We start from the raw sequence: 25,345 nt of genomic DNA, 5'->3' as shown, positions 1-25,345 counted from the left end.
TGCAGTTTTTCAAGTACGCACTTTCCAAATCTACAGCAAAAGGCTACAGTAAATTGTAGCTATCTACCATAAATACTTGTCCATAAAGGGACAAATATTTACGGTAGATAGTTGCCTTTTGAAATGATAACTAACTCCCTAACTCCCTAGCCTTCTTAAACCCGAAGGTTCATGGCTGCAGCAACACAGGCCTTCCATCTGTCCCTATCTTGAGCAAGATCTATATACTCTTTTCCATCCCTACCGATTTCCCTTAGGTCCATCTCAACGTTGTCCCTCCATCTTCGTCTTGGCCTTCCTACAGGTCTCTTACCATCAGGTTTCCCAACAAGAATCCTGTAAACTCCTCTTTCCTCTCCCATTCGTGCCACATGGCATGCCCACCTAAGTCTTCTTGATTTAATTATTCTAATAATATCTGGACGTGAATACAAATTATGTAGTTCTAAATTATGTAACCTTCTCCACTTACCTGTCTCCTCATCCCTTTTAGGTCCAAATATTTTCCTAAGGATCTTATTTTCAAATACTCTCAATTTATGTTCCTCTTTCAATGTAAGGGACCAAGTTTCACATCCATATAATACTACAGGCAAAATTACTGTTTTGTATATTTTAACTTTTAGTTTCTTAGATATTAAACGAGAAGACAAAAGTTTATGAAGAGAAAAGTAACATGCATTTCCTGAATTAAGCCTACTTTTTATTTCCTCTTTAATATAATTTTCATTTGTTAATATTACTCCTAAGTATTTGAATTTGGAAACTGGTTCAAACGTGTTGTTATCAATAATTAGATTTTGGTTATTACCTAACACTTGGTTTCGGCCTGTAAACATATATTTAGTTTTCTCTTTGTTAACTTCCAAACCTATCTCTTTAGCAGTTTTGAAAAATATTTTAGCATTATTCTTAATTGTATTCACATCATCCCCCAGTAAGTCTACATCATCTGCATATGCTAACAACTGAGTCACACCATTTAATTTCAGTCCTTCTTAAGTTTCTTTTACCTTCCTAACAGCATATTCTAAGGCAAAATTAAAGAGCAATCGAGATAATGCATCTCCTTGTTTTAAACCATCATGAATTGTAAATTTGTCAGACATATTAATACCCACACGAATTTTACTTTCGGTTTCACTGGTGCATATTTTTATCATACTAACAAGCTTCTTAGGTATTCCAAACTCTACTAATATATTATATAATTTCTCTCTTTTGACCGAATCATATGCTTTTTTTTTAAATCAATGAATAGCTGATGGACATTTTGATTATATTCCCATTTTTTTTCAAGTGTCTGTCTGATGTGAAAAATTTGATTTGTAGTTGATCTGTTACGTTTAAATCCACATTGATAATCACCTATAATTTCATTAGCATATGGGGTTAGTCTTGTTAAAAGAATGTTAGATAATATTTTATATGTTGTTGAGAGTAGAGAAATTCCACAGTAATTATTGCAGTTCATTTTATCACCTTTTTTAAACATAGGAACAATTATGGATTCTTTCCACTGTTGAGGGATTTCTTCTTTATTCCATATTAAACAAATTAATTTATGAATTTGACATATTAATGAATTTCCACCATATTTAATTAACTCAGCTGGTATTAAATCAATGCCAGGTGCTTTGTTATTCTTTAGCCTTTTGAAATGATGCAGTCAATTTAATTTAAATTCTAATAATTACAAATACATCAGGTGACAACCATCAACTGACAACCACAAGTTTAAGATTTTTTGTTTAAAGTCCACTTGCACATTGGTTTTGTGGAGCAATGCTATCTTATTACCTATCACAGCCACTCTGCAGTAGCGCCGCCTTGTACTCATTGCTGGACATGAGCTCCAAACGCCAGTGAGAGGATCGTACCGTTCTATGCTGCTTAGGCATGATGCTCCATCGTAACCTCCACAAACATACAGGAGACCGTCGTAACTGCATATGCCTGGAGAAAAAGATGCGACTAGTGAGTTTCTTATGACACAATATTTTATTGGCTACAGAATTTTAAAAATATGCCTTAATGTATTAAAGTTTTGAAAATATGAAAACATATAACTGAATATTACTGGTGTGGTTTGCTGTAGAATACAATAATGTGTTCTGTTGTATTTCTAGCATTAGAAAATTTACTGATGAAGTTGAGGATACTCTATCTTGAAACAGCCAACCTCCGTGGCAGAAGGGTTAGAACATCATGCTATGCCAGGGGCTCCGTTCATATCCTGGCCATGGCATGGGTGTTCTTTGTGAGTGTCCATTCATCAATTTCTTCATCATCACCCATCTTCATCTTTGCAATTAGCCAAACGTCATAGAAAGATGAACTAAAATATACCAAATTTATCAATCACTCTACCTAAAAACAAACTATGAATACAACCTCTCTGAATACAGATTTTTTCCCCTTTGTTGAGTATGATATCTACTGACATTCCAAAAATTCTATGGGTACAAACTTCATCCACAATCAGAATCAGTGTGGAGAAACCTCAGATGTATTAGAAATAACTCTAGTGATGTTAATGACAATATTTATAAAACATTTGAGCCAGCGCAATATCATAATCTTTGGTACCATGGTAGTTACTTAAATTCATTCATTATATTCATGAAAAATATAATTCTTTTTTCTATCTTGTCTGAAGAACTTGTACACATTTCCAAATTTTGATGCATTTCTGGAATACAAAATACATTTCCGTATCGTACCCAAGGTATTGGGTAGGATGTATAAAGTCTTAGCATAGCAGGTATCAGAGAAAGGAATGCTGAATAAGTAATCAGGCAAAGGTCGGGTGATTGACTTGGAAGTCGTATGTGGCATGAGTGTTGGAATTGTCAGGAGGTGTGATCAGTTGGCGAGAATAGGAGAGAGAGTAAGGACTACGGATTGTGAGAGAGGAGCAAAGTGGGGAACGACTATTGGACGATGGTGTGTGACAAGAGACAAGTGATAGTTGAGAGGACAAGCTAGGAACAATCTCCATATATTTGTAAGGCAAGTAATATCCTTTCCTTAACCAATCCATATCGGTTCAGTCATGGAGAGTATGAAACCCATATCTAATCTAAGCTAATTTCTATCGCCATTCCTTTAAAAGGTAACCTCTCGCATTTATCACATTTAGGCCACGCGAGTGATAACCATCTGAGAGATGAATGAGGAATAGCTACATCACCCAATTAAATCTAGAGGTTCTTGGTTCGATCCCAAACGCAGCATGGGAGTTGCGTTACGTGGTGGAGGCTGCTTAGGGCTTCTCATCCATTTTTTGCAAATGCGATGAGAAAACACTGCAGTACGTGAAATACTGCGATTTTCATCTATTTCATCCCGAAATATGATGAAAATAATAGAGCCTTCTAGCTTTTCAAATTACGTACGTGCGATATGGCGCCGGAATTTTCACTTGTTAGCGCTTCACGTTGTGTTAATTATCAATTGTTACCAAAGAAAGCCAAAGGTAGGCCTAGCAATATGCTACGCGGTAAGGCGCAAATAAATAAGAGTAGAGTTTTAACTAGGTTATTCGGCGATTGGCTTGTGAAAAGATGAGTGAACATTAGGATGTTGCATAAAGGTTGGTTAAATATTTTAAAGATGTGTTCGGTACTGTCGTCACTCTGTTACGCGATTGTTGAACCTAACTTATCAAATTTCCGGGAGAGTAAATAATTGCTAATAATGTCCTGTCAAAGCCACGGGGGGATGAGAAAAGACAACAAGCAACTTAGTGCTAATTTTAAGCTAATCAAGCATTTTTCCTGCGCATAGGCTAATCATAGAATCATGGCGCAATCTAGATTTATCCACCCCAACATTCTCGAAACTATCCAGTTTCAAGGTAACATTCACGAGGATGTATTAAAATTCATTGACAAATTTGAAAGTTTAGCTATTCTTAATGAGTGGAATGACTTAAAGAAAAGGCAATTGCTACCGGCATTTTTGGCTGATTCAGCATTGGAATGGTTCAATACTTGGAGTCGAACTCAGGAAGCACAGGATATAGATTTTGTAACTTTAAAAACTAAAATTGTGGAAGAATTTACGGAACCGGGGGACACTTTTCAATTAGAAGAACAAATCAGATTACGCTTCCATCAGGAAAATGAACCTGTTTCAAAATATGTGAGAGAAAAACAGTTATTGTTATTAAAATTAGATCCTGCCATGGACATTAGTGAACAAATTAAGCAAATAAGCGGGGGTTTACAACCTAACTTTATGAAAGAAGTTTATAACAGGGAATATGATTCAGTGCATGAAATGTTACGAGACCTGAAACATGTTGAACAATTCAAATATCTCGTGCAAAAACGTAAAATTCTAGAAACTGAATGCGAGACAATGAAAGCTCTGTCATTTTCTGAATCGAGCCGAGCCTACATGCCGACTCAGCAAGCTATCACGTTGCAGCGCACGGTCAATGGTCATGTTGACATAAGTTATTCTCAGGCTAATCGGGAGATCGAGGAAAGATTAAATGCACTGCAACAAGACCTTGATCAATTACAGTCGAACGCGGGACTCCAATCTCATGAGTCAGATTTAGTTTTGCAATTTCAGAATCTTGAGGCTAAAGTAAATGCACTTGCAGAACATCGGAAAAAACATTCATTCACTGAGTCATCATTCTCATATACAGTTAGAGAAAATGAACATAGAGATAGAAACAATAGGAGAACCTATTATCATAATAGTAATCATAGAGCTCAGAATAGAAATACTTGGCATAACAACCACAATGATAATCTCGACACACAGTCGCAAAGCTCGCATAGGGGGCGATGGCGTAATGGCGGTAACCCTCGATTTCAGCGTTCGCACTTTTTATCTTCATCTCCACGAACATTTTTGGAGCAACAACAGGGGCGCGAAGATCCAAATAACCATACTAATCAGGTTGTTAATGCAAATTACTCTACTTTTCGTAAGAACAGAAGCAATTTTAAACGAGTTAGACCTGCATATGACAGGGACCTAGGTGTAGGACCTTCGGGAAAAACTCTAACGGTCTCTACTTTTCCTTCTGAAGATCTGATTTACATCAATGTGAAAGTAGATGGGGAAATTCGACAGTTCATCCTGGATAGTGGAAGTCAAATTTCGGTAACTGGAGATAAGAACATACCAGTCAATGCCAAGCGATTTAATATAAATACTGCGATTAGAGGGGTCACTAATAGTCAACTGACGGTTAAGGAAATTGTGTTACTACCATTTTCTATACAAAGCCAAACATTTGTTCATCCATTTAGAATCGTTAAGGATTTTAATCAAGTTACCATATTAGGAAATGATTTCTTGAAGGGACAAAAGGCTAAGTTAGATTTTGAGGAAAATAAGCTTACCTTGCATAGATTTGGCACACCTCCTAGAAACCAAATTAAAAATGAGAATAAGAAAGCTTTTGACGTGTCAATCAAAGTTTCCCATTTGTTACAGCATGTTTTGCAACCAGAATTTGTAGCTGCTAAAAAGATAAAAGTAAAACCCAGGACACATTTGTGCATTCCACTGAAATTGACTAATTCATATGACAAAGATAGAACACTCTTGGAACCGGACCTACAGTTTCAAGAGAAAACGGGATTGATGGTTGCCAGAGCAATTATTAATCCGGATTCGAATCTTATTTGGATCACTAATCCTTTAAATTATAATGTTACAATTAAGAAAGGCACTATTATCGGGAAAGCTGAAACATGGGATAGGCCAATCATGAGTAACACTAATGATGAGAATAAGGATGAGATTGGTGAACAGGCACAGGTTTTTGCGACGGAAGAGTCAGGGAACGTCAGTGACGCACGGGCGGACCCTAGTCGGTTTGATGTGAATCCGAATTTAGAACCCCAGCAAAAGGAGCAACTTTTGGCTGTTTTAATGAAATATCCACATGTTTTTGCGTGGTCAAAGGATGATATAGGTAGAGCCACGAATTATAAACATAGAATTCAACTAAAAGATGACACAGAATTTCACTTAAAATCCTACCCGATTCCAGTCCACCTTCGTGATGAAATTAAAGATCAGATTGAGACTTTATTAAAGCAAGGTGTTATTTCTCCTACAAAATCACTCTTTAACTCTCCAGTTATCCTTGTAAAGAAGGCAAAGGGGGGTTATAGATTATGCCAGGATTATCGCAGATTGAATGTATCGTCTGTATTTGACGCTCTGGGGGTAAATAACATCAATGAAATATTATACAATATGGGGGGCAAGAAATACTACTGTACGGCAGACTTGAAGAGCGGATTCTTTAATATTCCTCTCACCGAGGACAGTAAGAAATATACAGCATTTACAATACCAGGAATGTCACAGTATCAAATGAACGTCGTGCCACAGGGCCACGTCAGTTCATCAAGTGCGATGACTCGTTGCATTCACCTTGCTTGCTCAAATTTAGATCCCAATCACTTTGCCCATTATGTGGACGATTTATTTTGCTTCGGAAATACCTTTGAAGAAATGCTCGTAACTCTGGAGAAAATGTTACAATGTTTACAGGCCGCGGGATTGAAGCTTGCAATAGAAAAATGTCACTTCGGATACACTGAGATTATTGCTTTAGGACATAAAATTTCAAAATTTGGCTATCGGATCAATGACAAAATCATTGATTCTATCAAGAAACATAAGACACCGACAACTGTGAAACAAGTTCGCACATTTCTCGGATTAACATCTTATGTCAGGAAGTTTTTAAAATCATATTCCGAGATGGCACTTCCCTTGCAAAAATTGATAGGAAAAAAGAAGAAATTTCTCTGGGGGGAAGAACAGCAAACTGCGTTTGAGAGGTTGAAAGAGGCTTTACTTACAGCTCCTGTATTAATGGCATATGATCCATCAAAAGAAGTAAGGGTATACACGGATGCAAGCAGTAAGGCTATTGGCGCAGTGATTTTACAACCGAATGCGAACGGTGATTTTCAGCCTATTTCCTATTGCAGTAGAGTTTTAAAAGACCATGAAACTCGACTTTCAACCATCGAGCAAGAATTGTTGGCAATCATATACGCATTTAAGTCATTCAGATTCTTTTTACTTGGGAGACATTTCGAATTATTTACCGACAATCAAGCAATCACATTCATTCGCTCCTCAACGCAACTTTCAAACAAATTATTTAGATGGTACACGTTGATGGCCGAGTTCGATTTTACGCCAATTCACTGTAAGACTACACAAAATATGGCGGATGCTATCAGCAGAGAAACAGAACATGATCCACAGGGAGAAGACGAGGAGCTTCCAGAGCCACGTACATTGTTATTGTTAGATGAGACAATTGATGTTGCTATACACCAACGAGAGGATTCTTTTTTTGGAAATATCATTAATATTTTGGAAGGAAAAGAAGACGAGGGGGGCAACAACCCACCCAACCCCTCCCTGCAGAGGCAAGCTTGTTATTATATTATGGACAATGGACTTCTTTATAGACAACATAAACTGGGAGCTACGACTAAGAAATTATTATGCATACCGAAGTCACTTCGCAACACTGTCATTGAGACATTGCATAGTTTACCAGCTGGAGGAGCGCATTACGGCTTCACTAAAACATACAAAAATGCACTAGATAGGATTTACTTTCCATTTATGAAGAACCATATTCAGAAAATGGTCAAGGAGTGTGTAATTTGTCAGCAGAATAAGCGCATAAAAGGAGCGCCATATGGAGAACTTTTAACGTTCAACTCACAGAAACCATTCGATAGAATCGCTTTAGATTTTAGCGGACCGTATCCACCAAGTGGTTTGCTCCGCCATAAATATATACTAAGTGCAATCGATCATGGTACTCGATTTTTAATTGCTCAATCAGTAGCAGATACTTCAAGTGAGACAGCAGCTAACTTCCTTTTTGAAAATGTAATTTTGCGCTACGGATGTCCTTCTCATTTAGATACAGACAGAGGTACTTCATTCACGGCTAGTTTATTTAAAGAACTATCGGAGAAATGTGGAATCCATCTGAAATTCGCTCCAGCAGCTAATCACAATTTAATTGGATTATTGGCACGATCACATGCTATTTTACAGGGACTTATGAAAAACTTCGTGAACTCAAAACACACAGACTGGCTTTTATACTTGCAATCGGCCGTGTGGTCATACAATGTTAATTACCAGGAGAATTTGAAGAACAGTCCATTTTTTCTTCTTCATGGATTTACGCCTAGATTAGTCTGGGAGAGCGGACTACATTTAACGCCCAGTGTGAATGTAAACAACGAGATGAGATTCAAGATTCTCGAAAAAGCACGAGAAGCAGCTTATGAGTCTCTACAGAAACGCCACCGACAAGCAAAGAAGTACTACGATAAACGTCGTCAGTCCATTGAATTTACACCAGGAGAATTGGTTCTAGTATACGATGGCAGTCATCGTGTACACACCGCTAAATGCTTCTCGGGAGTATTTAAAGGACCTTGTAAAATTATAGCAAAGGAAAATCCCAATGTGTACAAAGTGGAATATAAGACAAAACGAGGACAGACAATCGTAGACTCAATTTCGGTCCAGAGATTGAAGAAATACTACGCTTCGGAACACGGTAGCGGCGATGAGAATGTAAATGGTGAGGATGAGACTGAATAACAGGAACAGTCAGGAGTGAATGAGTGAGAACATACCTTTTACCCTGTACGTAACTTCCTTTTCAGTACTCTGATGCACTAAATAAATTTTACATCTTGCAAATATTTTTTTTAAACTAACAAACACTAAAATTATGTGAAATATTATTCTTTAGCCCTTAATAATTGCACGGAAGTGTAAAACTAGTTATTACCACACTAAAATCATTAGTTATAACACGTAGACTTCGAGGTTTCATAATAATGAACAACAAGTACAGTAACGCGCAAAATAATAATAATTAATATTATTGTATTCACGGATAGTGAACAAAGGGAATGGTGATGAATATAAATTGCGCGCAAGGAATTTTCCTCAGATTTCTGTAGGCCTGCAGAGAACTGATGGAAATAATCTTTTGTGAACTACAAAAGATAAATAGTGTAAGTCAATAATAGACTTTAGTATTTTTTATGAATAAAATGTGTTAAACACATTCGGTAAGGAAAATGAGAATTAAAATTCTCTATGATTTAGCGTGGTTAGTCAAAATAGGGTTTAAACAAGTATACATTTTAATATTTCAATTTTTAAATTTAAGTAATAATTACAATTATAATTTTAATAACTAAATAAATGACAGAAATATGAATTTATAAGATTTAAATAACGTTAAAATAAAGAGAGCAGTTATAATAGGAGCTGAGAATGCGTACAGCCAGTAAATTATTCAATAAAACGAGTTACAGATCAATAATAACTAAATAAGAATTGCGAGAATAAGAATTATAATATAGATAATAATAATACGAAGAGAATAGTGAATATTTTGGTTCTTGGATAATTATATAGCTTAAATAAAATGTATCACATGGAAATAATATAAATATTAAGATTACCTTTATAATTATACGCATTTTACATTGAGATTTAATTATTTTGTATATTTTTCTTACATAACTTTACATAAAAGCTAGATTTCAAATCTAATATGAAGAGTAATAAGTCAATTAAGAGCATAGGAGAAATAAGTAGTATTTTACAAATACAGTTACGATCATGAGTTATCAGCAGCCACTTGTCAGATTTTATTAACAATTTCACGACACAGTCATGAGATGAATTAAGACAGTCTTGAAGAAGTAAAATATCTTTCATTAAACATATACATTACATTGATCCATCTAATTTGGAACACTTCATTCCAAATATGACTCAATTAATTTATTGAATGTTATAATCAAGTTACTTAGAGTACTTCCTAATTTTTTTTCCGCATGGTAGAAATTTCCCATCTTGTAAAATTCCCACTTAAAATTTCCCTCACATGTATTTCACATTCTGAAAACGATATCGAAAATCAGCTTCGAACGTCTTCATGGTAAATTATCTGTCGTCAGCAAAAGGATAAAGTTCAACCAGGGTGCAACGGAAATGTCCTTCCTCTTTAAGCAATGGGGAAACTTGAGTTACATTCAGAAAGACAGAACAACTAACGAAATATGCAAGTTAGGCATTCTATTCGTTTCTTGCGGCAACGATATCTACCTACATCGGCAGGAGCAACATTCTCTCTTGACATGAAGTAACCAACACGTTGCAAATTAAACCGCAGATATCTCACATTCCACATTAGCCGGGGAACTGAATAAACTGCCGGCAGAGCATTCTTTCAACTCAGGTTATCAGCTCGAAAGATACGAGGGAACATGGAATTTTATGTCTGTTCAGAACGCTATTTCTTTGTGAGACAACATTTGGAATCTATATTGGAATTAACTTTTCATTTTTATATCATTTAATGTTAGGTGCATATACATATAGTTACACACTACCAATTGTCAACTTTCATTTTTTTTCTCTCCATATTTTTTTTGTATACACAATTGTATATTATTTTCCTTGAATATTCTTAGGCTAATTGCAATATCATTAAGGGAGAAAGAGTCTATAATGGACAACGAAATTTCGGATTCTTAGAATATTATCTTACGTATTTCAATTTATGTGGACAATATTAGCAAGTGCACAGGATATTTTACAATTAATCTTTATTAATGACGTTATTTTTAACAATATCATACTAACAGAAGGACGATCATTCGATACATTATTTTTTAGTAATATTTAAAGTACTTCATTCAATTCAATTGTTATTTATAAATATTTTCAGTTAATTTAAGTATTCATATATTTTCAGAAATCAATTATACGTAATTTAAATTTTGCAGTAGTCTACAGTATACACTCATAACACTCTCAAGAGTATTTACAATATTACGTTCAATTCATATATAAAGTTCAATTGCTTTTAGTAATTATTAGTAGTTATATTTATTTATTTTATTTCTCTTTTCAAGATTCTAATTATATTTGGTGTGTAAAGGATGGCATTAATTAGAATTTGGGTAATTTATAGTAAGAGTAAATGTTATGACTGAATCGGTACTCCTTTTCAAATTCCATTTCCTAAAATGTAACAACCCTCAACTACAAGATTTTTCATACTTGTAATATTTACAAGCACTATTTTTTTAAAAATAAGGGTGACTTAGAGGCGCCCTTGTCTCAACAAAACCTCTACACATACCGACATATTAAGTTCTCTCACACACACAACATTACACCAACGATCAGGAGGAAATGCCTGTTCGGTATATGAAGCAAATTTCCTTTCCACAACCTACCTGAATTGCCTCACAGATAATTCAAATTTTAACGGTGAAATGAACATTTTAACAATATTTTGAAACCATATTAACAGTCCTCAGTTCAGCTTTTTCACAGATGTCAACGTCTAGAGATGATCACCAGCTAAAACCTTGGAGAAATAAGAAATCAACACGAATTACACCTGAAGGACGGAGAGAAATTATTTGTCTTACGATTTTTTTTTTGAGAATTTCTCAAGATTTTTATTTCTGAGATTTTTCTTTTAATTTTTCGACACGTGGAAACATGAATTACAATTAGACCTTTCATCAATTTTAATTACGCAGTTCAGCGAAATCAGTCGATAAGCACCAAATCGTTTAACACGGATCTCCTTCATTCTATTCTAATTAACTCCTACTAAAGTCAAGTAGTAGTGAGACCTGATATTCAACGCTGATAATACATACATCGATTTGAAGGAATATTTACATACAACTAAATACTTCACATTCACAATTCCACGATATGCAGTTCTCTACTATACATTTTTCTTCAATGACAATATTTGTAGCTGCAAAGTTAATGCATCAAAGTGAAAAACATTTTTCACGGCCACAAGGAACTAATATATACATATATACGTGGTTTGGTTCAAGAAGAAACTTCATTGCTATACGCAGAGACTATTAAGTGATGATAACAATAGTAAAATTATGGTATTTTACTTGAACTCTTTATGAGAATCAGGATAACTCAAGGATTATTTTATGGACAAATGTTAGTGCTGTGATTTTATCTATCGAACACTATTATATTCTTATTTTCAAATACATAAATTCATGTACATATATTATTATTCAAGGACAGTTATTGATACAGTGTATATATTTTGATTAACTTCAAATTTTCTAACTAAATATTTATTGTGATAGTTGACATATATTATAAATAAAAACGACAGCGATATTTAAATGATACAATAAAATAAGAGACGGTGAAATTTACATCGATAATGACATATGTGTGCAAGTGCAACTCGGATGAGTAATCACAAACGTTGCTGATTTTGTAACTATTAACTTCCAAATACACAACAGTGTTGTACAGTGTCAGTGCTTGCAGGATCGATTACACTACTTCGCTAGTGTGTCATTGAGATATAAATTTTGACAAGATCCATTCTTGTGGAACAATGCTTTTATAATTTTCTCACGTGGTGTCAGAGTGTTGCATGCTTATGCACGGACTTCGCTACGTCATCATGTAGTATTGGAACTCAGATGTATAGCGTAAGCCTCTCAATGAATACGCGCACGAGCAGATTGTCAAGTTAGCATAACAAACTCACGTGCCAGTGTTTACCTTTTATATGCTTTACGCAGACATGTATTTTTTTCTTCTCTTTGTTTCTATCGGGACTCGTGATATATCTATATTTTCAGGACCTATATTATTCCATTTACATATATTCTGGGTAATGGTATGTTATTACAATATTTTTAGTACACTATATTTTATAATAAAAAAAAATCTCTCCATAGAAAGGATCGATATGGAATACAACTTTAAATCTTTCATCTTTAGGTGAAAATCAAAGGATTTTCTTTAGGGGGTAGAGGAGCGTATCGTACCCAAGGTATTGGGTAGGATGTATAAAGTCTTAGCATAGCAGGTATCAGAGAAAGGAATGCTGAATAAGTAATCAGGCAAAGGTCGGGTGATTGACTTGGAAGTCGTATGTGGCATGAGTGTTGGAATTGTCAGGAGGTGTGATCAGTTGGCGAGAATAGGAGAGAGAGTAAGGACTACGGATTGTGAGAGAGGAGCAAAGTGGGGAACGACTATTGGACGATGGTGTGTGACAAGAGACAAGTGATAGTTGAGAGGACAAGCTAGGAACAATCTCCATATATTTGTAAGGCAAGTAATATCCTTTCCTTAACCAATCCATATCGGTTCAGTCATGGAGAGTATGAAACCCATATCTAATCTAAGCTAATTTCTATCGCCATTCCTTTAAAAGGTAACCTCTCGCATTTATCACATTTAGGCCACGCGAGTGATAACCATCTGAGAGATGAATGAGGAATAGCTACATCACCCAATTAAATCTAGAGGTTCTTGGTTCGATCCCAAACGCAGCATGGGAGTTGCGTTACGTTTCACTACAAAACTATATAATTCGATGATATAATTACCTAAACAACTTCTTTTTGTACCCATTGGAGTGATGGTGGCCCATTTGTTTATTTGTGGATTATAACATTCCGCTGTAGCCAAATCTGAAGCACCATCATAGCTGCAAATGTTAAATGAAATTGTTAAGGACAGAGCTCACCCAATACTAGATATATCATGAAGAAACAATATAAACTAAATAGCAAAAGCATGAGTTTCCTAAATAAGTAATGCAGTATTTAAGAATGACTTTACATTTGATAAGGAACAAACACTTTAAAGAAAAACCTGCTTTGGATTTTTATAAGATGGATACATATGAAATGTACAAAGGTCGTTCAAGGTTGACCAAGACTTTCGTGCATAAAATGTTAATGAATCAATGTAACGCTAAATTACGCCAGCAGGAAAGCCCATGATTGCTTGAGAGTAACCATGATCCTTTGCGACGCAATTGGCGCATGCACGCAGCAAGTAGTGTATCTGTTGCTGTGGAACAGATAATGAAATTTCTCATGAAGGAGAAGGTGCAACCTGCTGAAATTTGGCGTAGACTGCAAGCACAGTATGGGGAACAAGGAGTGTCATGGGCAAGAGTGTACGAATGGTGTCATAAGGGTTCCCCTCCACTCACAAAAAGCAAAGCACTGCTGTCTGCCGGTAAGATTTTGGGAACTGCCTTCTGGGACATGAAAGGTGTTATCCATGTGGATTCTTTTGGAAAAGGGTGCCACAATTAATGCCCAGTATTACTCAACACTGCTTCATGGTGCTGTACGTGGTGCCGCTTGGAAGAAAAGACCTGGAATGTTGTCGAAACATGTCATTCTTCTCCATGACAATGCCAGGCCACACATGGCCCATTTGACTCAAACAACACTGGCCAAACTTGCACTGGGAGGTTTTACCACACATCCTTGCAGTCCAGATTTAACCCCCAGTGATTTCTACTTGTTTGGTGCTCTTAAAAGAGTATTTGGGCAGGATGCACTTCCAGATAGATGAGGAACTCAAGAATGCTGTCCTGCAGTGGTTACGACACCAACCTACTTCTATCTACGCCAAAGGCACCAAGGAACTTCCACAACGATGGCAACGGTGTCTTGATGTTCAGGGGGAATACTTTGAAAAACTGACATAGTTTGGTGCTTCTATGTATGTATATTTCTTGTCTAGAAATAAAAGAAAAGTCTTGGTCAACCTTGAAAGACCCTTTTATTATAACTAAGAGATGTTCTGAAAGGGATCCCATGTAACCAAATGGTGTAACTTTGGTGCAAGAGGTCCTGAGTGCAATTCTTGGTGCAAGATAAAAAAAAAAAAAGAAGTTGATCCAACATTGTGAAAACAATTGGCAAGTAATGGCAGCAGACTCTGCATCACCCAATGAAAAAATGAAAAAGCTGATTGGCAGGCCTTGGATCTCAAAGGGCTGTTACGCCACAGGGTTTAGTTTAGTAGCATAGTTCAGCTGTCATCAAAATTGTAATTGTCTCTTTTTCGCATTCAACAAAAATCAGTTAAAAAAAACTTCTATTGCTTTTAAATTGATGTGAATATTCTGTGCTCTCAGTGATTTCGGAGCCAGATTCACAGGCAAGCAGGATATTCACTTTTTCAATTGATATCCCTTTGTAACCAAGGGGTTTTTGCCTGGGTGTAGGCACAGTGGTTCGGATCCTACTTTAAATTGGAGGTCCAGTCTTGATTAGCATCTCTCTTCATAAAGTGGACTTAAAAACGAAAACTCAAAACTTTTTAAATGAGTAACTAATTGATGAATAAATGCATTAAATAATCTTTAAAAAGTACTCAACTACAATGATGAATTATTTATTTCACCATAAACTGTGTGGGACAAGAACCCTTTGAAGGTCAAAGCTCACTAAGCAGTGTTTCATTGGGTAAAGTGCTGTCAGTACCAGAATTCCATTGTTGCAATGTCTCGATTTCTAGGTACCATATTCAGTTACCACATATATTGAAAAGATGTCCTCACAATGCTGAGCTTTACTGAAAACAACTGGACACACAAAAGGTAAGCAATCTAACCATTCTGCTACATTGGAGGTTCATATACATTTTCATGATATTGTAAGCATTGCCTGTTCCACTGCTATCTTTACTTTAAGTCGTGTGCAGTGATCGTGATACATACATACTACAGGGTGAGGCAAAAGTCCGGCACCACCCTTTTAATTTGAAAACGACTTGACGGAGGGAGATGAAATTTCGGATATGGGTAATTGGTGTGAGGCACACCAGATGGGGTTAGTGTGTATCATGGCGGCCATCTTGAAAGTCGCCATCTTGGAATTACATCCAGATTTTGAAATCGTAAGGGGGTCATGTAGCATATAATTTTACATGTGTGTTTTCTCAGTAATAAGAATATGCCATTATTTTCCCCCTAACTTTATTTGGTGAGGATATTTTCACAGTTGAAGTTCACATTTGGTGTAATGCAATGGGTTGGTATTTATTTGTTCCAGGTGATCTAACATGGCTCTAACCCTGAAAAAACGGATCAAAATTGTTGTTATATGGGGGGAGCACAGTGCCAGGGTCATTGCAGAAGATTTCAAGGCCCGGCATACAGAGAGAGACAACATATCACATACCACAGTGCTGCGTTGAATGCAGAAGTTTAAAGAGAATGGATCCGTGTGCAACAGAGAATGTAGTGGATGGCTGAGAACAGCTACCAATGAAGAAACAGCATGGCATCCTTGTTCAAGAGCATTTGAAGCTTATTGAATTCTGAGAATGATTTTGTGAGAAAATTATACTGAGTAGTGCAATTTTAGAAGTTCTGGTTCTGATGATTAACCAACCATTAGTTCCCTGATTCTATGAAATGCAAGTTAGTCTCAGCCTAAGAAGAAGTTGTTTCAAATTTAGAAACCTGTCTGCTTTCCTTTGCAAACCTATCTGCTATATTCTTCCCTCTGCTAACTTTTTTCTGTCATTGCCACCACTTCCAGACAGTGTGCAGTGAAAGATTCCTCGAATTGAATTGAATTGTTAAGCCCACTTCATGCACCGATAGGGTAATCTAATCGGGACTGGACCTACAGTCTAAAGTGGAAGATTCCTATTGTTAGGAATTATTGTTTTCTTAGTGCAATAAATTTGAATACAATCATCACATAACTTTTGTTACTTTCGAAACTGTAGTCTCACACCCCTTTGTTTCTTGCCATAAGAACAGTGGAGTGTAAAGGGTGACTTACTCAGAAGGCATCCAAAAGTCAATCCCACTTCCCTCCCCAGAGAACACCCCCAGTAAATGCAATGTTGCAAGCCAATGAGGCTCTGGCATCTGAACCTACAGACAGTATAATTCTCTTAGAAATTTTCAGCGAAAAAAGCAGGCTCGACCAGGACTCAAACCCGGGTCTCTGGCATACCGTGCCATTGCTCTACCAACTGAGCTACCGAGCTGACCTGGCTTCGCCTGATTTTTTGCTGTCGTCTTTTTACCTGTGTGGAATCATCTATGCCAGTGCTATCGCAACGGCATCTGTTGCCTTTGAAACACTGTAGACTTCAACATTGTCTGGTTCCTCCCAGCGTAGAGATGTCAATTTTTAAATATTAGGCACACACAGGAGATCCCGTTGCGGTAGCACTGGCAGAGATGATTCCACACAGGTAAAGCAGCGACAGTGAAAAATCAGGCGAGGCCAGGCTGGTTCGGTAGCTCAGGGGTCCCAGGTTCGAATCCCGGCCAGGACTTGGATGTTTGTGTTTGCCCGGAGAAATTACAGTAAAAATTTACTTGTCTGAAAGTTTGAGAAATGTGATAATGATGGAGGATACTACTATCGATTAGGGGTATTCATTCCTTTAAAGAAAAAAAAGTGGTAGAGTCCTGGTCGAGCCTACATTTTTCGCTGGAAATTTCTACATAGTACATCTCCTGTGTGTGCCTAATCTTCAAGTATACTTCTCTGTAGGACTGTGTTTTGTCCTTATATGTGCTGAGTGCCCCTTTATAGCTTGTTTCTAACTTAGGCAAGGAGATAGTCCTCAGAGACATGTGTTGATTTTTTTTTATGGTGAGGGGTTGGTCCGCATATAATGTGAAGGGAGCAAATAGCCTAAGTGCTGATGTACCCAAAATTTTCATCATTCATTCATATGAACAGTTTATTCTTTCAGGTTTTCTAAATTGTATTGAAATGTAACAGTGATTAAGGAATGAATCACTAAAATAAAATAAGAACTTACCCTCCTACAACATACAGCATCTTCCCAAGACTAGTAACACCACTTCGGCTTCGGCGATACAACATTGGAGCTATTGGAAGCCAGCGATCGGTCCTTGGATTGTAACACTCACATTCACTGTGAATTGCAAACAAGCTCCCTCCTCCTTGGAAAAGACAAATAATTATCTATGTGTATTCAAGTAACAATGAAATCTAGTACTATGCAAAGAAAATAATGTTAAAAGTTTTTAAAAATACATTTTTAATCTTGCTCATCTTATTTTTAATTTTGCTTGTCTATATGTGTACTAACAAAGAAAACAATAGCAATTTTAGAGTGTCATTTCTAATGTTCTTCATAAACATTTGAAAAACCAGGTGGTGTGGGAGAGAGATCTTCCAGAAGATGTTATTTCAAGTATTCAATATTTTTAGCACTTGCATGGTTGGGTTCAAATTAAATTTTGGACTATTATGCTAATATTCAATTAAAGAAAGGCATGTGGGAGTTTATTAAAGATCAGATCTTGATGATCATGATCATGAACCATGAAACTTAAGCTATCACTAACATTCTCTTAAATGTTTATCAGTCACCACAGTCAACTTACTGACAATATCTGTAGCACAATGCATAAGAACTGACAGGACTGCATAAAGAACAAACATTTATAACTAGTAAAATGTACTAAATTTTCTAAGACCTTATAAAATGTTTTTGCAAGTCCTAGCTGCCTAGTTTACTAATGCGCTGATGTACTGCAAACATCCACTATTTCTGCCTCTGATATTGTCACTGAAATAAATGTACCCTACATACAAGGGTGCCCATCCCCCACCCCCAAGGCCAATGGTGCATCCCCCCTAAAATCATGTCACGCGTCCCTCCCAAATCATTTTCGCACCCTCAAACCATATAGTAATCCCCAGAAAGTATTTAATTACGACAACGTGTCTCCCGAAAGTAACTTTTTTCTTAGCTTTACTGAACACTATACTTGATCTACCCCTCCTCCCTAAACAAGGGTGCCTATCACTCAAGACCGTCCCTAAAATCGTTCCTAAACCAACTTCCTAAAAACAAGAATTTTCATTTTCATTTTGCTTGTTTACTTTCCCCTTTACATGTTGCCAACCCTTGATGATATATTGTCCTTTCTAAAATATTAAGAACATTTATATATTTTTACATAATATTAATTTGTATTAGTCTTAACTATCAAACCAAGCACAATTATTTCTATTAATTAGTGTATCCTTTGTGTATTTGTTTTCAATCTTTTCTTTGAGTGTGTAGACGAGCCTTTGTTCTCAATTTTGTATTTGTTCTTTTTGTGTCTTCATTGTTTCTTTCTTTCTTATTTGTTTTTGGTTATTATTCTACAAACATTTAGTATGTAGAATCTATTTAGTCTGTGTATGTATCCATTGGGGTTTGTGGTAGAACAGCCGTAGGCTGAACCTCGCCCATTTAATAAAGGAAAATTGAAATTGAAATTGAAATAATCCCCCTAAAATAGTTTGGATGAATACGTAATAATTGATGTCTATTTGAATGAAATGCCATGTTAAACTGACCATTTTTTAATTGTTCGATTTTCGAAAAAACTTAGAGCTAGCACATTAATTGGTTAAATGTAGTAAATCAAATTATGTAAATATGCATATAAATAGTGCTTGTGAGTGGGTTTATAAAACTCATAATTTGAGTATTTAGCACAAATTGTTACACAACTTAAGATAAAGATAGAAAATTCAACCTTGGCAAACCAAATAAGATACTTCAGCCGTATGACCGATTCAATTATTGTTTCAAGAGTCATTTCACGAGACTAGCTAGAAATTCTTAAGCTCAGGGCAATAATATAATGTGGTTCCTCTTTCAAAGAACTTCCCACCCTCGTTTTCTTGGGGTAAATATAATTATTTAATACCATAACAATAATTACAAGGATTTTATCTTCAGTTCAAATTTAATTGTTAAAGTAAAATTTTCCTGTGACAAGAAGTTCGATTCAATATATTTTTGTTCCAAATGATGCACCTGCTTTAAATTAAGCAGTATACCAACACTAAGCATTATATTTTAAGAAGTGATGTTATTAATGAATATCAAGAATATTGATTATGTCTTGTAATGCAGATATAGTATAAAACTTCACATTCGATTCACCTCAGTAAAGCGCCAAACATGCATTTTCACAACACATCATTGCCAGCGAAGCAATCAAGGAAATTTTTAGATTAATTTCTTTGCAGGCTTTCAAGAATATTAGTTTAATGGGGTGTCAATACTTTCTTAGATCCTATATTTAGTACTTTCCAGCTTCTCTTTTGGCACGTTCGGGGTCAAAAACGTGTGGATACCATATCGCTAAATACAGTCTCCAAAATTTTATGTTCAAACTCTCTCTCCACTACAGAAATCCCTTGACACTCTAAAGATTTAACACTTTATCAACAGCGTCCTATCTTCCCATTTAAATTTAATACTCAATTCTACCACCAAAATTCAAATGCCAATTTTAGACTTACTGTTGATATTAATAATTCTCTGTCTCCACACCAGAATATTTCTGCAACAGTCTGCAACACAAGAATTGGATATCCCCTCAATTTAATCCTCAATCCCCCTCTAACTAAAATACCCCCCATAATCTAAGACCTAGTGTTTAATACTGCCCCCCCCCCCCAATGTTTAATTCAGAATCTCCCCAGAACCCATGTGTCAATTAAGGCCTAATATGTACGAGTTGGATATTTCTCCCCCCCCACACACACAGAACCCACGTATCAATTAAGGCCTAATATGTAAGAGTTGGATATCCCCCCCCCCTTCGATAACACCCTTAAACACTTTCTTTTCTTCATCTAATGGATTAAATATGGTGGATTTAAGGTGTAAAATTTTTACATATATTTTGGAAAAATATATAAATGTTGAATTATATATTATTTGATGGGAAAAAATCCACCCCTAAAATCTCAATAGTGCAGCCTGCGCCATAATCACCCCTTGTGGGCACCCTTGCCTACGTATACCATTTTATAATTTAAGCAGCTTACCAACAGCAAAAAGATATGGCCTCATCCCTTCTGGCTTCCTTTCGATGGTCCTCTCAGAAGACAATGCAGATCTTTGCTCTGGCAAGAGGTGGTACTTCATGGCTTCCAGTAACAACTCCTTACATTCCGGGTTATCTCGCACTAAAGATTCTGCATCGACATACGTCATGAGAAAGTCCCTTGCCATAAGTGGTATGCGTACATGCTTCATCAACTAGGGATAATAAAATAAGGCTCAAGTTAGAAAGCATTTGCTTTACCTGTTTGAAACAATACAAAACACCACAGCGAAAAACATGGAAATTATTTCTACTTTTGTATCTTGTGAACAATGTCGTAATATGATTATGAAACAACGTCATAAGAGATGATATATGGTTATACCATATTAATCAGTGAGTATACAGAAATATATATTGCAAGGATGTTGATTAATATTCTCACTATTAACATCCACAGTCTTCATAGAGGTCCAGAAGATCAAACCCCCCTGGAAAATGAAAGTCAACCAAAAATTATATATTTCACACATATAATTTCATTTCAGCAACAATAATATGTGTTAATTATTGAATGAACATGATAACTTCAAATTGAAGCAATGTTTTTTGAGGAGACAACACCAGTATGGGGGAAAATGTGCCTTGTTCCCCCCCCCCCTCAGGAAAAATATCTTCCTTGCCCCTCCCTGGAAATAATCCTGCGGACGTCCATGACAATCTTGAACACTGCATTTGTTCAGATGAAAGAAATATTTTCAAACTAATGGGTTCTTAAATGTTCTCATATGTAGTGCATAGACATTTTGAAGATAAATATAAAATCTTGATATTGAAAGAAATTTCTAAAGAAAAGCTCATGGATTTCATCCACATTTTCTATTAATGTTATTTAAAATTATAATAATATTACATGCATGCAACTGAACAACATCCATGATGGAGTTAAATATGTCATTTTGATGCAAAATCTTTTGACAGAAAACTTACCTTTGCAACATGCTGTTCTCTCTCTGGTAAATCATGTTTCACCCAGTTTAATACTGCTATAAATACCTTCTCTTCTGAACATATATTTAGCTGGCTGCTAGAAATAAGTTCCTCTACCTGAAAAGGAAAATGTTGGGAACAATATTAACACAATACTTCATACTAGACCTGAAACTACAACTAAAAGTTTGTCAGACACTGAACCTCAATTAGAAATATATTTATCAGAACAGTTATCCTAAAATTACAGTTATTTGAGATTTTGATATATCTGCGTAGAAATTCTAGTAGATCAAACAGGAGACTGCTGTTAACTGCATATCCTACTGCAATAAGTGTTCATAATGATTTAGATCAGCGCATGAAGTGGAAATTGCCAGCTGGTGCGGATGTTTTTATGAAAATTTTGCTAGCGGGGGGGGGGGGGGGTGGTATCTCCCCTCACTTCCAGCATTGATTTATATGCATTGGCGCCATCAGCAAACCCAAATTCAGTTGCAGGATTTGATATTTAGTTCGTTCATCGCCGTAGGGTTAGGCAACACACATAGCACCATACATGTCCGAGTATTTCATGAATATAGGTATCTCCTTTCTATAACGGACGGCGGCACATGATGCATGACCTTGATCACGATTTGAGTGGGGTGTAAGTCATATATAGGGTGACAAAGTTTCTGCCATGAATTTAAGGCAGATTTTCAGCTTTCGCATGGAATTAATTAGTCGCGACAAATTTTGCATATTTATAGCAGCGAATGTTCACTTCACAGCAAATGTTTATGGAATGGATAATACTAAACAAAATAATTAATTTACATTTTATATAATAGAGAATAAAAATTTACAAATTTGCATGTTTCTTAGTCCTAACCCATACGCATTTGTCCACTGCTGCTGCAGAACTAAGCATCAATCAACTACTGCTAGATATTAGGTCACTTCCGCCCGCCAAAGTTTGAAAGACCAAGATCTTGCAGTCGACTTGAAGTTTTTGATTAATTGATTTGTTGTTTTAAGTCCACTTTGTGCGCAGGAAGGCTAATCGGGACTGGACCTACAGTTTAAAGTGGGATCCGAAGCACTGTGCCATGTGCCTCCAGACTTGAAGTTTTGTATGGCTCGCCGAACTCGGAATGAGTTGAAATTACACGATCTTGATTGTTAATGAAAAATACTGGAGAAATAGAATGTCAATACGGGAGCCGAGAGAATAATAATAATAATAATTAAATACCTCTACGGGAGATGCCGGGAAATACGAGAGAGTTGGTCACCCTACCCCTTCACAATACTGACGTTCGTAACAACTAGGTAAAATGGTTAAATACAAACTGTGCATTATGCTGATTACTAGGGAGCGTATTCATAGGCTCCAAAAATCCGATAAAAGTGGCAGGCAAAAAAAAAAAAAAAAAAAAAAGACGAGAAAGGCCCTACAAACCGCCGGTGTCACCTTACGGTGACACACAAAATGAGGCTCTCGTAGCCGTTGTCACCATAAGGTGAGAAGAAGAATTAGGTAAAATTCCCATGCTATTTGCACCTTGATACTTTTATATTGTGGTGGAAACACTAATAGGCTTTCTGGGAAAAGCCTTCGTTATGGTTGGAGCACTTTTCCCCCCTTTCAACACGCCCAGGTCACGTGTTCGAGTCCTTGTTAACCTTGTTTTTCGAGCTGTGCATGCAGACTTCAACGTTTTGGCTCATATTACATTTTGTGTGCCAGCTAGGAACATCAAAGAACTTTCATTTCATTACGAAAGGTCCATACTATGAAAAGAAAGCTAAAGTTTGCGTCCTTTTCCTATAGGAGTGGGGAAAGATGGGGCGAAGTCCATATTTTTATTATTTTTTCATGGAAATTTGGGTGGCACGGCCCACCCCACCCCATCTTTTTCACTTTGGCGTTTTAAATTGTACACAGTTGCATGCCCTGGTGTCTTAGCTTCAAAACTAAACTTACCCGAAGCAGATTGGTCCAATAGTCTACGAGATATAACGGTTTTCAGAAATGAAATTTAAAAATCGCGCGGAAAAGCCTCGGCGAATCAGGGGTTACATTCGGCAAACCCGCCCGGCGGTGTAAATGTGTGCCAGCTAGGAACATGAAACAACTTTCATTTCATTACGAAAGGTCCATACTATAAAAAGAAAACTAAAGTTTGCGTCCTTTTCCCATAGGAGTGGGGAAAGATGGGGCGAAGTCCATATTTTTATTATTTTTTCAAGGAAATTTGGGAGGCACGGCCCACCCCACCCCGTCTTTTTTTACTTTGGTGTTTTTGAATTGTACACAGTTGCATGCTCTGGTGTCTTAGCTTCAAAACAAAACTTACCCGAAGCAAATTGGTCCAATAGTCTACGAGTTATAACGTTTTTCCGAAATAAGTGTAAAAATTTAAAAATCGCGCTTCGGCGGAATAGGGGCTACTTCCGTAAACCCGCCCGGCAGTCTAAAGGTAAAAGGCACAAATAAAAACCGAACACGAACTGGTTATTAATTTCCTGTTACAATTGCACATTCATCGATTTTAATTTTTAAAATATTCTAATGTATTTTTCTTATTTTACGTCACTTTTCTGTCGTATTGGTTAATCGAGACGATGATGATGAATGCTGATTAGACGAAATTTATGGACACTATAAAAATTCATTATCGAACTCAAAACAACATGAAACGAATTCGAAACATTAAAGCCTATGCTTTACCACAAAGGAATAAAGAATGCAAATAAACAAAAATCCGCTCCGTACATAACCTCCATTAATGTAATAGGCCTTTAAGTTGCATTGGCAGAACCAGACAATAATTCTGCTTTTCCAAAAAAGTTGTAAACGTGGAAAATAGATCGATGAAAGAATTTCTTTTTTTAAAAATGAACTAGCGTGCGAGAATTTGCCAAGATGGCATCCAACAAGTCTGTGGAAAGGAGCGACAAATCGCGCAAGAGATCTGATTTCGAGACAGCAAGGAAAAGTTCGGAACATGAATTAGGGGGGAAAAAACGAGGTAATCCCCTGTGGCGGTCGCAGAAAGTTGGTAGATTGCCAGGAAGCGAAGATAAGGACAAGGAGTCCAGAGTGTTGCTATTTATCTAAATGACGGCGGCGCGGCGCCTGGGTCAGAAGATGGGGAGGAGCATTCTCCAGCTGAGGGAAAACTCGGAATGCACCTGCAACGCCAAAGCAGAGAATTCCTTGCGAAATCATTGGAGTTGCCACATTGAGGTAGAAAGACCTTTACCTAAATTCCGTCCACATACTGTTCTCACAGGAATTCATGAAACCTACATTACTTTTATACACGAGCGTCGCCAGAAATTTTTGTAGGGGAGAGGGGGTCAGGCCACTGGTAAAACTTGATTAGAAAAATGAATGACAACAATAATAAATATTACCACGGTTAAAATAGTTATTACATAATAATAACTATTATAAACTAATAAAAATAAATCTATTTTATTTCAAATTTATTATTATTCTTACTTTGGTACTCGATCAGCCAGATGAGTAAATATCGAGCACAACTGTTTTCCATTATTATTACGTTTCATACAGTTAATGTACTGAAATTCATACTTATGGCATTTTGTTATTAACTTTTACACACCTCGTTCAAGAAA

General features: G+C 36.4%; 1 protein-coding gene across 7 annotated transcripts in view; it reads right to left on the bottom strand.

Annotated features, from left to right (window-relative positions):
- LOC145998712 (kelch-like protein 17) overlaps positions 1 to 25,345 on the bottom strand; it is a 172,028-nt gene that overhangs the window by 6,027 nt on the left and 140,656 nt on the right. For all 7 annotated transcript variants that reach the window (XM_083135211.1, XM_083135214.1, XM_083135210.1 and 4 more), the window contains exons 7-11: positions 21,716 to 21,832; positions 20,727 to 20,940; positions 17,680 to 17,824; positions 13,467 to 13,567; positions 1,801 to 1,956 (exon numbers count right to left, since the gene is read on the bottom strand). In XM_083135211.1, the coding sequence (XP_082991337.1) occupies positions 1,801 to 1,956; positions 13,467 to 13,567; positions 17,680 to 17,824; positions 20,727 to 20,940; positions 21,716 to 21,832 (733 nt within the window). The remainder of the gene's footprint in view (positions 1 to 1,800; positions 1,957 to 13,466; positions 13,568 to 17,679; positions 17,825 to 20,726; positions 20,941 to 21,715; positions 21,833 to 25,345) is intronic.

This window comes from Lepisma saccharinum, chromosome 14 (genome assembly GCF_977018435.1).
Source record: "Lepisma saccharinum chromosome 14, izLepSacc3.1, whole genome shotgun sequence".
Taxonomy (NCBI): domain Eukaryota; kingdom Metazoa; phylum Arthropoda; class Insecta; order Zygentoma; family Lepismatidae; genus Lepisma; species Lepisma saccharinum.
Note: the sequence above shows the minus strand (reverse complement) of the source record. Positions and strands in the feature narration are given on the sequence as shown.